The sequence below is a fragment of the Oncorhynchus nerka genome, linkage group LG19, assembly GCF_034236695.1.
Source record: "Oncorhynchus nerka isolate Pitt River linkage group LG19, Oner_Uvic_2.0, whole genome shotgun sequence".
NCBI classification, from domain to species: domain Eukaryota; kingdom Metazoa; phylum Chordata; class Actinopteri; order Salmoniformes; family Salmonidae; genus Oncorhynchus; species Oncorhynchus nerka.
The window spans coordinates 39,117,697-39,131,761 of record NC_088414.1 but is presented as its reverse complement, the minus strand read 5'-3'; the positions used below and the strand labels follow the sequence as shown (position 1 = coordinate 39,131,761).

At 43.0% G+C, this 14,065-nt stretch overlaps 1 protein-coding gene across 3 annotated transcripts in view; it reads left to right on the top strand.

The window, feature by feature from the left end:
* The window catches only part of LOC115117165 (replication protein A 70 kDa DNA-binding subunit-like), a 94,172-nt gene that overhangs the window by 28,079 nt on the left and 52,028 nt on the right, over positions 1–14,065 (top strand). For 2 of the 3 annotated variants that reach the window (XM_065004934.1, XM_065004932.1), the window contains exons 3-6: positions 2,514–2,613; positions 9,314–9,416; positions 9,662–9,730; positions 13,346–13,538. In XM_065004934.1, the coding sequence (XP_064861006.1) occupies positions 2,514–2,613; positions 9,314–9,416; positions 9,662–9,730; positions 13,346–13,538 (465 nt within the window). The remainder of the gene's footprint in view (positions 1–2,513; positions 2,614–9,313; positions 9,417–9,661; positions 9,731–13,345; positions 13,539–14,065) is intronic. The other variant, XM_065004933.1, reaches the window with a different exon arrangement.

Sequence of the window (14,065 nt, the reverse complement as noted above, 5' to 3'; positions counted from 1 at the left end):
ATGTAGGTTACGCTGCAAATCAATCCCAGAACAACAGCAAAGGACCCTGTGAAGTAAAACGAGTCCTATATCGACATAACCCGAAAGGCCGCTCATAAAAAAGCCTGCCTACAGTTTGCAACTGCACATGGGGGCAAAAATTGTACTTTTTGGAGAAATGTCCTCCAGTCTGATGAAACAAAAATAGAACTGTTTGGCCATAATGACCATCGTTATGTTTGGAGGAAAAAGGGGAGGCTTGTAAGCCGAAGAACACCATCCCAACTGTGAAGCACGGGGGTGGCAGCATCATGTTGTGGGCGTGCTTTGCTGCAGGAGGGACAGGTGCACTTCACAAAATAGATAGCCACATGAGAAGGAAACTGATATGGATATATTGAAGCAACATCTCAAGACATCAAACAGGAAGTTAAAGCTTGGTCACAAATGGGTCTTCCAAATGGACATTAACCCCAAGCATACTCACAAAGTTGTGGCAAAATGGCTTAAGGACAACAAAGTCAAGGTATTGGAGTGGCCATCGCAAAGCCCTGATCTCAATGCTATTAAACATTTGTGGGCAGAACTGAAAACACATGTGCGAGAAAGGAGGCGTAGAAACCTGACTCAGTTACACCAGCTCTGTCAGGAGGAATGGGCCAAAATTCAACCAAACGTATTGTGGGAAGCTGTGGAAGGCTACCCGAAACATTTTAACCAAGTTAAACAATGTAAAGGCAATGCTACGAAATACTACTTGAGTGTATGTATACGTCTGACCCACTGGGAATGGGATGAAAGAAGTAAAAGCTGAAATAAATCATTCTCTCTACTATTATTCTGACATTTCACATTCTTAAAATAAAGTGATATTCCTATCTGACCTAAGAAAGGGAATTTTTACTTGGATTAAATGTCAGGAATTGTGAAAAACTGAGTTTAAATGTATTTCGCTAAGGTTTATGTAAACTTCCGACATCAACTGTATCTACACGTTTCAAGCAGACCACCATAGTCCCTGTGTTAAGAACGCCAAGGTAACCTGTCTAAATGACTATTGCCCCTTGACACTTACATCTGTAGTCATGAAATGCTCCTGAACAGCACATACCCCCAAGCCATACGACTCCTGAACAGCACATACCCCCAAGCCACACGACTCCTGAACTGTTAATGAAATGGCTACCCGGACTATTAGCCAGCCTGTAGCATCATACCTCCTTTGTAGCTGTCTATTTACCACCACAAACCGATGCTGGAACTAAGACCGCACTCGCTGTAAAAGCAAACAGGAAAATGCTCATCCAGAGGTGGCGCTCGTAGTGGCCGGGAACCTTAATGCAGGGAAACTTCAATCAGTTTTACCTCATTTCTATCAGCATGTTAAATGTGCAACCAGTGTGAAAACATTTTTAGACCATGTTTTGCACTGACTCTCTTGCTCTGGCTCTATGCAATCTCACTGAACTCTAACCACTCACATACTACAATGATACTCCAACAAACAAACAAACACACACACACACACACACACAAATAGAAATGCTGAAGGTGCCAGATGTATGAAAATTAGAAGAACAGGGATAGGCCTACCTCTCGTTAGCTTGAGCAGCTGTGTCTCCCGCACTATGCACACAGTTGCACGCAGTTACATGCATACAAGTTTGATAGGCTATAGAACTGAAGTAGAGGACTCATCAATTCAGTCACAACAGATTAGATATTTTTGGGAATAAAACTATGTGCGTTAACAACATTAGTGAACCAGCGGTTTTCTGACCGATGCTTAATTTGGATGGTTTGGGCTCCCACGAACCGGACCGATGCTTAATTTGGATGGTTTGGGCTCCCACGAACCGGACCGATGCTTAATTTGGATGGTTTGGGCTCCCACGAACCGGACCGATGCTTAATTTGGATGGTTTGGGCTCCCACGAACCGGACCGATGCTTAATTTGGATGGTTTGGGCTCCCACGAACCGGACCGATGCACTTGTAATCTTAAACATTTCAACCCACAGAACGATGTATTGGTGAATTGTTGCATCCCTATTAATTCAAAGGTTATAAGAAGAAAGGTCCTTAAAAAAATGCTTATCTGTGACATCACAGGCTGGATTAAAATTCAGAAAAAGAGATTTTCTAAAAACCTGAGTTTCTTGCCAGAGGGAGGGACTTTTCTTGCTCCCCACGACATTGCGAATCTCATTGTGTTTTTATTTTTGTCATCGGGTAGAACTTTTTAACTTTATATTTCGTTCGAATACATTCGCCGTGTTCACATATGTAGACATTGGTATTGTGCTATGATAATGAAAATGAAGTTGAAAAGGTTGTGCCTTTTAGAAAATGAACAACTAAGGATGAATTTGTCACTTCTCCCATGGAGTTCCCGAACCCCGGTCTGATCTGTCCAGTCGACTTCGCAAAGCATTCTCGGAAGTAGAAGCCTTCTTTTCGCTTGAACCTCTGGGTTTAGAAACTCTGTGTCCTAACTGCCCTGTATGTTTTGTCTTTTGGACTCCATGTCCCAGCAGCCTCCTCTTCTACCAGAGACCCAGCAGGCAGAGGAGACTCCAGGAAGAAGACTCTGATAGTAGTCCCCATCGCCTGCCTCAGCCCCTACCAGACTAAGTAAGACAGTGTGTGTGTTTGTGTCAGCCTAATCTATCTCAAGACTGTGAGTGAGTGTATCGATCACCCAAAAAACTGATGTCACGGATGTCTTTTCAAACTACACTTACCAAGTATATTTTATTGGTCATATAGACATGGTTAGCAGATGTTATGGAATTTGTTAGATATTAGGTTTTGTAGTGTAATCGTTAGATATTACCTGTTAGATACTGCTGCAATGACGGATGAAGAAGCATAAGCATTTCGCTACACTCACAATAACATCTGTGTATGTGACCAATAAAATGTGATTTGATTTGATGTGACTAACAACACTGAGCCAGGAATTGCTGTTGTTTAGCACTTTCCAAAAACTTTAAAAGTGCTGAATATGATGGTTTAACTTGATCTCTCAGTGAACAACTGTGTGTGTGTGCAAGATTGTGTGTGTGTTATTCCATTTACATAGAAATGAAATGCACCAGGTGCTCTGGGCTCTATGGTGTTAGTACCAGGCAGGTAGTGCTGAGTTTTTATAGGACACCACTGAGATTCTGATTCTGTTATTCATACTGGAGGGGTTTAGACTACGATCCCTTTCTCTTTCTCTCTCTCTCTCTCTCTTTCTCTCTCTCTCTGTCTCTCTTTCTCTCTGTCTCTCTGTCTCTGTGTCTCTCTGTCTATCTGTCTCTCTGTCTCTCTCTCTCTGTGTCTCTCTCTCTCTGCCTCTCTCTCTGTCTCTCTCTGTCTCTGTCTCTCTGTCTCTCTCTCTGTCTCTGTCTGTCTCTCTCTCTGTCTCTCTCTCTCTCTGTCTCTCTCTCTCTGTCTCTGTCTCTCTCTGTCTCTCTCTGTCTCTGTCTCTCTGTCTCTCTCTGTCTCTCTGTCTCTCTCTCTGTCTGTCTCTCTGTGTCTCTCTGTCTCTCTCTCTGTCTCTCTCCCTCTGTCTCTTTGTCTCTCTCTCTCTCTGTCTCTCTGTCTCTGTCACTCTCGCTCTCTCTCTCTGTATCTGTCTGTCTCTCTCTCTCACTGTCCCTGTCTCTCTGTCTCTCTCTGTCTCTCTGTCTCTCTCTACCTCTCGCTCTTCTCTCTCTCGCTCTCTCTCTCTCTCTCTCCTCTCTTTTTCTTTTAATTTGATACTATTCCTTTCTTTCTCATTTCATTAGAAGTATGTAACTGTCTGGTACTGGTGGTGAAGAGAGCAGAGTGGGGATTATAGACCCTCTGTTCTCCGTATATAAAGGGTTTGGTAATTAGTTCTGGGGTTTCTGTACACTATTGGAAATAGAGGATAAACACACACACATATACACACACACACACACACAAACTCAAACACACAGCTGTTCTTGTGATTGGGCTGCCAGAGTTATAGTGTGAATATTCCCCAACAGCTCCATTATAAACAGCAGCAGGGAAACAGCAGACCGAACACAAACACAAACTATCCTGCTGCTGTTTCAAAGCCACAATCTGGGATTCAGCAAAAACGCTGCAGATCGGGCTGCAGAAATGTAATCACTCTTAAATTAATAGACACAGCTATGGATGCAAGGATTGGCCATCCATGATATCAACAATATAAATTTAACCATGTTTTGAGGATACAGTGCCTTCAGAAAGTATTCATACCCCTTGACTTATTCCACATTTTGTTGTGCTACAGCCTGATTTCAAAATTGATTAAATATATATTTTACCCTACACACAATACCCCCTAATAACAAAGTGAAAACGTGTTTTTAGAAATGTAGCAAATTTATTGAAAATGAATTACAGCAATATCTAATTTACATAAGTAATCACGTCACCACCCTGAGTTAATACATGTTACCTACGTCAGTGATTAACAGCTGTGAGTCTTTCAGGGTAAGTCTCTAAGGGCTTTCCACACCTGGATTGTACAATATTTGCCGTTTATTATTTTCAAAACTCTTCAAGCTCTGTCAAATTGATTGTTGATCATTGCTAGACAGCAATTTTCAGATCATTACATAGATTTTCAAGCAGTTTTAAGTCAAAACTGTAACACACCCACAAAATTCACTTGTCTTCTTGGTAAGAAACTCCAGTGTATATTTGGCCTTGTGTTTTAGGTTATTGTCCTGCTGAAAGGTGAATTAATCTCCTTGTGTCTGGTGGAAAGCAGACTGAACCAGGTTATTGTCCTGCTGAAAGGTGAATTAATCTCCTTGTGTCTGGTGGAAAGCAGACTGAACCAGGTTTTCCTCAAGGATTTTGATTCCATTCTGTTTATTTTTTTTATCCTGAAAAACTCCTCAGTCCATAATGATTACATGCATACCCATATCATGATGCAGCAACCAATACAGTATGTTGAAAATATGCAAAGTGGTACTCAGTAATGTGTTCTATTGGATTTGCCCCAAACATAACACTTTGCATTCAGAACAAAAAGTTGAAAGCTTTGCCACATTTTTTGCAGTATTACTTTAAAGCCTTGTTGCAAACAGTATGCAATGTTTTGGAATATTTATATTCTGGAAAGGCTTCCTTCTTTTCACACTGTCAATTAGGTTAGTATTGTGGAGTAACTACAATGTTGTTGATCCATCCTCAGTTTTATCCTATCACAGCCATTAAACTCTGTAACTGTTTTAAAGTTACCATTGGTGTAACGGTTTTCTTCTGGTGAAAGAGAGGCGGACCAAAATGCAGCATGGTTAGTTTTGTACATCTTTAATAAAGATGAAAGTACAACAATCTACAAAACAAGAAACGTGAAAAAACCGAAACAGTCCTATCTGGTGCCACAAACACAAAGACAGGAACAATCACCCAGAAGAGACCTAAAGAATATGGCTGCCTAAATATGGTTCCCAATCAGAGACAACGATAAACACCTGCCTCTGATTGAGAACCACTCTAGGCAACCATAGACTTACCTAGAGTACTACTCTAACCACAATCCCATAACTACAAACAACCCCAGACAAAACAAACCACATAAATCCCCATGTCACACCCTGGCCTCACCAAAATACTAACGAAAACACAGAATACTAAGGCCAGGGCGTGGCACTTGGCCTCATGGTGAAATCCTTGAATGGTTTCCTTCCTCTCCGGCAACTGAGTTAGGAAGGATGCCTGTATCTAGTGACTGGGTGTATTGATACACCATTCAAAGTGTAATAAATAACTTCACCATGATCAAAGGGATATTCAATGTCTGCTTTTTTCTTTTTGCCCATCTATTGAAGTGTGCCCTTATTTGCGAGGCATTGGAAAACCTCCCTGGTCTTTGTGGTTCAATCAATCTGTGTTTGAAATTCAATGCTCGACGGGGAGAACTTACAAGTATCTGTATGTGTGGGTTACAGAGATGAGTCATTCAAAAATGATGTTTAAACACTATTATTGCACAAAGAGTGAGTCCATGCAACTTATTATTTGACTTGTTAAGCAAATGTTTACTTCTGAACTTATTCAGACTTGCCATAACAAAGGGGTTGAATACTTATTGAATCAAGACATTTCAGCTTTTCATTTTCGTAAAAATGTCAAAAAACATAATTCCACGTTGACATTATGAGGTATTGTGTTTTGGCCAGTGACAAGACATCTCAATTCTATCCAATTGAAATGCAGGCTGTAACACAGCAACATGTGGAAGAAGGTAGTGGGTGTGAATACTTTCTGATACCGCTGTATATAGTGTTGGTGTATATCGTCTTTGTTTACAAACATTGGAGTAAAACAAGTTCATATTTTGGATTCTGTTGGGGTACGACAGTTGAACGTAGGTCATGAGGCATTTATAAATTATATTATTCAAGAATCAATGGCTACATATCGTACATGTATAAGTCCAAAAATGGATGTGGGAACTTCTGATTGCTCCTTTAATGTAAAACTGAGTGGATTTCAAAATGCATCATTCAGGTGTTAGAGAACTGTCCTAGTCCTATTTAGCCCTATGTGCCTTGGTCAAATGTAGTGCACTATATAGGGAGTAGGCTGCCACTTGGGGACGCACTACCTACTGAATTCTGTAGTTGCTGTGTAAATAAAGTTAACAGAAAGTAAAGTAGGTTACATGGAGATTATGGTGGAACTGGAAATGTAAACAATGCTAGTTTTCAGTGTTCTTCTTCTCCTTGTTGTTTATGTTGGCTGTAGAGTGGGACAGAGGGCTGAGCTTATCTTAGCTGGAATGCTAGTTTTCAGTGTTCTTCTTCTCCTTGTTGTTTATGTTGGCTGTAGAGTGGGACAGAGGGCTGAGCTTATCTTAGCTGGAATGCTAGTTTTCAGTGTTCTTCTTCTCCTTGTTGTTTATGTTGGCTGTAGAGTGGGACAGAGGGCTGAGCTTATCTTAGCTGGAATGCTAGTTTTCAGTGTTCTTCTTCTACTTGTTGTTTATGTTGGCTGTAGAGTGGGACAGAGGGCTGAGCTTATCTTAGCTGGAATGCTAGTTTTCAGTGTTCTTCTTCTCCTTGTTGTTTATATTGGCTGTAGAGTGGGACAGAGGGCTGAGCTTATCTTAGCTGGAATGCTAGTTTTCAGTGTTCTTCTTCTCCTTGTTGTTTATGTTGGCTGTAGAGTGGGACAGAGGGCTGAGCTTATCTTAGCTGGAATGCTAGTTTTCAGTGTTCTTCTTCTCCTTGTTGTTTATGTTGGCTGTAGAGTGGGACAGAGGGCTGAGCTTATCTTAGCTGGAATGCTAGTTTTCAGTGTTCTTCTTCTCCTTGTTGTTTATGTTGGCTGTAGAGTGGGACAGAGGGCTGAGCTTATCTTAGCTGGAATGCTAGTTTTCAGTGTTCTTCTTCTACTTGTTGTTTATGTTGGCTGTAGAGTGGGACAGAGGGCTGAGCTTATCTTAGCTGGAATGCTAGTTTTCAGTGTTCTTCTTCTCCTTGTTGTTTATATTGGCTGTAGAGTGGGACAGAGGGCTGAGCTTATCTTAGCTGGAATGCTAGTTTTCAGTGTTCTTCTCCTTGTTGTTTATGTTGGCTGTAGAGTGGGACAGAGGGCTGAGCTTATCTTAGCTGGAATGCTAGTTTTCAGTGTTCTTCTTCTCCTTGTTGTTTATGTTGGCTGTAGAGTGGGACAGAGGGCTGAGCTTATCTTAGCTGGAATGCTAGTTTTCAGTGTTCTTCTTCTCCTTGTTGTTTATGTTGGCTGTAGAGTGAGACAGAGGGCTGAGCTTATCTTAGCTGGAATGCTAGTTTTCAGTGTTCTTCTTCTCCTTGTTGTTTATGTTGGCTGTAGAGTGGGACAGAGGGCTGAGCTTATCTTAGCTGGAATGCTAGTTTTCAGTGTTCTTCTTCTCCTTGTTGTTTATGTTGGCTGTAGAGTGGGACAGAGGGCTGAGCTTATCTTAGCTGGAATGCTAGTTTTCAGTGTTCTTCTTCTCCTTGTTGTTTATGTTGGCTGTAGAGTGGGACAGAGGGCTGAGCTTATCTTAGCTGGAATGCTAGTTTTCAGTGTTCTTCTTCTACTTGTTGTTTATGTTGGCTGTAGAGTGGGACAGAGGGCTGAGCTTATCTTAGCTGGAATGCTAGTTTTCAGTGTTCTTCTTCTACTTGTTGTTTATGTTGGCTGTAGAGTGGGACAGAGGGCTGAGCTTATCTTAGCTGGAATGCTAGTTTTCAGTGTTCTTCTTCTACTTGTTGTTTATGTTGGCTGTAGAGTGGGACAGAGGGCTGAGCTTATCTTAGCTGGAATGCTAGTGAATTAAAGGAATTCTGTAACATTTTATCTTATTGTACTCTCTCAACTGGTATTTACCAGTTATTTACTATGTTAACAAACAACATGTTTCAACGAATACCAACAAATAACACCTTTATTCATGAAAAAAAAATGAAAAACTCAAGGGGTATTCAGATCCCTTGACTTTTTCGACATTTTGTTAGGTTACAGCCTTGTTCTAAAATCATCAATCACCAATATACAGACAATACCCCATAATGGCAAATCAAAAACAGGTTATGAGAAATTTTGGCAAACCCCCCTGATCGCCAAACCCCCCAGAAATATCATATTTAAATAAGGATTAAGACCCTTTACTGAGTACTTTGTTGAAGCGCCTTTGGCAGCAATTACAGCCTGGAGTCTTCTTGGGTAAAATGCTACAAGCTTGGCACACCTTTAATTGGGGAGTTTCTTCTCTGCAGATCCTCTCAAGCTCTGTCAGGTTGGATGGGGAGCGTCGCTGCACAGCTATTTTCAGGTCTCCCCAGAGATGTTCGATCAAGTTCTCCCCAGAGATGTTCGATCAGGCTCTGGCTGGGCCACTCAAGGACATTCAGAGACTTGTACCGAAGCCACTCTTGTGTTGCCTTGGCTGTGTGGTTAGGGTTGCTGTCCTGTTGGAAGGTGAACCTTCGCCCCAGTCTAAGGTCCTGAACACTCTGGAGCAGGTTTTCATCAAGGATCTCTCTGTACTTTGCTCTGTTCATCTTTGCCTTGATCCTGACTAGTCCCCAGTCCCTGCCGCTGAGAAACATCCCCAACGCATGATGCTGCCACCACCATGCTTCACCGTGGGGATGGTGCCAGGTTTCATCCAGACTTCATGCTTGGCATTCAGGCCAAAGAGTTCATTATTGGTTTCATCAGACCAGAGAATCTTGTTTCTCATGGTCTGAGAGTTTTTAGGTGCCTTTTGGCAAAATCCAAGCGGGCTGTCATGTGCCTTTTACTGAGGTCACCAATAAGAGTAGATTTTCTCTCTCTAACTCTCTCTCTCCCTCCCCAGATGGACCATCAGGGCCCGGGTCACCAAAAAGAACAACATCCTTCCTTGGAGCAACTTAAGACGAGAGGGAAAATTATTCTCCTTCGAGATCGTGGACGAGAGCGTGAGTATGACTCTCCTGTGTGTGTGTGTGTGTGTGTGTGTGTGTGTGTGTGTGTGTGTGTGTGTGTGTGTGTGTCTGTCACCTTCAATGTCTCTGTATGTCAGACAACTATCTACTGTGTAGTAGTTCAACTTTCTGCTTGAGTGACACTCTGCTGACAGTTTTGTGTGTTCATGCACGTGTGTGACAGTTTCTCAGTAAACTGTTGATTGACGCTGTGCTGACAGTGTCTCTGTGATTGACAGGGGGAGATCGGAGTAACAGCCTTCGACAAGGAAGTGGACAAGTTCTTCTCTTTGCTGGAGACGGGCAAGGTGAGCCTGTCTGTATTGACGCTTACTATACCTCTGTCCTGACCGCATCTAGCTACAGAGAAGAGATACTCACACTCTGAGGTGACCTGTAGTCATTGTTTAACCTTTCACAGTGAGGTGACCTGTGATCATTGTTTTACCTTTCACAGTGAGGTGACCTGTGATCATTGTTTTACCTTTCACAGTGAGGTGACCTGTGATGATTGTTTTACCTTTCACAGTGAGGGGACCTGTGATCATTGTTTTACCTTTCACAGTGAGGTGACCTGTGATCATTGTTTTACCTTTCACAGTGAGGTGACCTGTGACCCCCACTGGAACAGTACATACAGCTCATGTACCACAGTTGGGGTCAATTCCATTTCATTTCAGAAAGTAAACCAAATTTCAATTCTAAATCTTCCTCATTGAAAAGCATTGAAGTGAATTGGAATTGTAGTATTCTTCCAGAATTCACTGGAATTGAAGTAGATTTGAAAAACACATGTGCTTGTACAGCTTTCTCTTCAGTCTTTGTACATAATTCAATAATAACTCAATTAGAGTTTCCATTTGTGCCCTATTGCCCTATAAAATATAAATAAATATTGAGATGAGAATGTCAATCTGGTTTGGTCTGGTCTGGCATTGACAGGGATGTGTGTGGTAGCTCATTGGATGAGAATGTCAATCTGGTTTGGTCTGGTCTGGCATTGACAGGGATGTGTGTGGTAGCTCATTGGATGAGAATGTCAATCTGGTTTGGTCTGGTCTGGCATTGACAGGGATGTGTGTGGTAGCTCATTGGATGAGAATGTCAATCTGGTTTGGTCTGGTCTGGCATTGTCTGGTCTGGCATTGGGATGTGTGTGGTAGCTCATTGGATGAGAATGTCAATCTGGTTTGGTCTGGTCTGGCATTGACAGGGATGTAGCTCATTGGATGAGAATGTCAATCTGGTTTGGTCTGGTCCCAGGGATTGTTCATTGGATGAGAATGTCAATCTGGTTTGGTCTGGTCTGGCATTGACAGGGATGTGTTTGCTCATTTGAGAATGTCAATCTGGTTTGGTCTGGTCTGGCATTGACAGGGATTAGCTCATTGGATGAGAAGCAATCTGGTTTTTGGTCTGGCATTGACAGGGATGTGTGTGGTAGCTCATTGGATGAGAATGTCAATCTGGTTTGGTCTGGTATTGACAGGGATGTGATGTGTGTTCATCACATCCCATTGTTCAGACCCTTTGCTCAGTACTTTGTTGAAGCAACTTTGGCAGCGATTACAGCCTTGAATCTTATTGAGTATGACACTACAAGCTCGGCACACCTGTATTTGTGGAGTTTCTCCCATTCTTCTCTGCAGATCCTCTCAAGCTCTGTCAGGTTGGATGGGGAGCGTTGCTGCACAGCTATTTTCAGGTCTCTCCAGAGATGTTTGATTGGGTTCAAGTCCGGGCTCTATCTGGGACACTCAAGGACATTCAGACTTATTCCAAAGGAACTCCTGCATTGTCTATGCTGTGTGCTTAGGGTCGTTTTCCTGTTGGAAGGTGAAACTTCGCTCCAGTCTGAGGTCCTGAGCACTCTGGGGCAGGTTTTCATCTTTGCTCATTCCTGACTAGTCTCCCAGTCCCTGTTGCTGAAAAACATCCCAGCAGCATGATGCTGCCACCACCATGTTTCACTGTAGGGATGGTATAAGGTTTCCTCCAGAAGTGACACTTGGCATTCAGGCCAAAGAGCTCCGTCTTGGTTTCATCAGACCAGAAAATCTTGTTTCTCATGGTCTGAGAGTCCTGTAGGTGGCTTTTGGCAAACTCCAACCTGGCTGTCATGTGCCTAATACTGAGGAGTGGCTTCCATCTGGCCAGTCTACCATGAAGGCCTGATTGGTGGAGTGCTGCAGAGATGGTTGTAGTTCTGGAAGGTTCTCCCCTCCCCACAGAGGAACTATAGAGCTCTGCCAGAGTGACCATCAGGTTCTTGGTCACCTCCCTGACCAGGGCCCTTCTCCCCTGATTGCTCAGTTTGGCCGGGCGGCTCTAGGCAGAGTCTTGGTGGTTCCAAACTTCTTCCATTTAAGAATGATGGAGGCCAATGTGTTCTTGTGGACCTTCAATGCTGCAGACATTTTTTGGTACACCTCCCCAGATTTGTGCCTCGACACTATCCTGTCTCGGAGCTCTACGGACAATCCTTCGACCTCCTTCTCGGAGCTCTCGGAGCTCTACGGACAATCCTTTGACCTCCTTCTCGGAGCTCTCGGAGCTCTACGGACAATCCTTTGCTTTGTCATTATGGGGTATTGTGTGTAGATTGTTTTGTTCATTGAATCCATTTTGGAATAAGATTGTAACGTAACAAAATGTGTAAAAAGTCAAGGGCCTGAATACTTTCAGAAAGCACTGTATACTATAACTGTAGGACTTTACTATAGGAGTCACTGTAGTGTTTTTGGGGACAGTATTTACTGTAGTATTTGCTGTAGTATACTGCAGTTTTATATGAGGGAGGGAGGGAGGGAGGGAGGGAGGGAGGGAGGGAGGGAGGGAGGGAGGGAGGGATCTGGTCTTAGCTGAGTCACTGCATCACCTCTCTTTCCTGGAGTATTAGAGAGGTAGTGGTCCTAATGGGAATGATATGATAGCAACCTGAAAGACTCGATTGAGTTACACTATTTGGAGAGGTGGTACGTAATATGACAGTGTTACTAACAGTGTTACTAACAGACTACCTGACATGATGACTCCTTGCTGTCCCCAGTCCACCTGACTGTGCTGCTGCTCCAGTTTCAACTGTTCTGCCTTATTATTATTCGACCATGCTGGTCATTTATGAACATTTGAACATCTTGGCCATGTTCTGTTATAATCTCCACCCGGCACAGCCAGAAGAGGACTGGCCACCCCTCATAGCCTGGTTCCTCTCTAGGTTTCTTCCTAGGTTTTGGCCTTTCTAGGGAGTTTTTCCTAGCCACCGTGCTTCTACACCTGCATTGCTTGTTGTTTGGGGTTTTAGGCTGGGTTTCTGTACAGCACTTTGAGATATCAGCTGATGTACGAAGGGCTATATAAATAAATTTGATTTGATTTGATTTGTTACCTTGAAACATAATGGGATTGATATGATAGCAACCTGAAAGACTCGATTGAGTTACACTATTTGGAGAGGTGGTACGTAATATGACAGTGTTACTAACAGTGTTACCTTGAAACATGACCAAAATAATGACGAGCCTATCCCTGTAAAGTTATCAGAGTTGTATTCATGGCTTCGTCTGAACAATAAGACTGCAAATTTCTCCAAACCCTATTTTATAAGAGTTAACTTGCTGGCAGGTGATGTGTTGTATGCTTGTTTCTGAATTCAATTCATCTCACTCCCTCCCTCCCCCTCAATTCATCTCACTACCTCCCCCCAAATCCTCTCACTCCCTTTCTCTCAGAGCACCCTAAAGCAATCTAACCTCTCTGTCTCTCTCTCTGTCTCTCTGTCTCTCTCTCTCTCTCTTTCTCTCTCTGTCTCTCTCTGTCTCTCTGTCTCTGTCTCTCTCTTTCTTTCTCTCTCTCTCTCTCTCTCTCTCTCTCTCTCTCTCTCTCTCTCTCTCTCTCTCTCTCTCTCCCTACTCTCTCCCTAGATGTACTACATCTCACAGGGCAAATTAAAGGAAGCCAATAAGAAGTATAATACCCTGAAGAACAACTATGAGATGATCCTTCTAAGTGAGACATCCATCGTGCCGTGCGAGGACGACCAGGACCTTCCCATGGTGGAGTGCGACTTCATACTCATCGCTCAGCTGGAGCACATGGAGAAGGACGACATCATCGGTGATGGGGGGTGGGGGGGGGGTGGAGATTGTGAAAAATTGAGTTTTACTTGGTGGGGAATGGAAGGGGGTGTGATATGTGAGAAAGAGAAGAAAAGGGGAGGAGAGGAAGGGAGAAAGAAAGGTGGGAAGGGGTGATAAATAGATGGACTTAGCACAGCGTCAGACTGTCAGTGGGAAAGTAATTTAGATAGACAGTTACAAAAATGGAGAAGAGATAAAGAGATGAGAACATTTAATCCACCGTTTATTACAAACATATCATGAAGCTGTACAGTTTTAAACGGTCTCTGCCCTAACCCCTCCATCTCCTCTCCCTGTTTCCCTCCATTCCTCCCTCACATCCCTTCCCTGTCTTATCTCCCAGCCTTGCCAGGTAAATTAGAAGGGCTCGATGCAGATTGGGATGACATTTGCCAGTAGTTTTGTTCTAATTGGCTGTCACTCACTCCTCTTCTACATGAGGTCAGATAATGTGAAGACATGACTTTCTTCATTTGGACCGAACGGAGAGGATGAGGAATGATA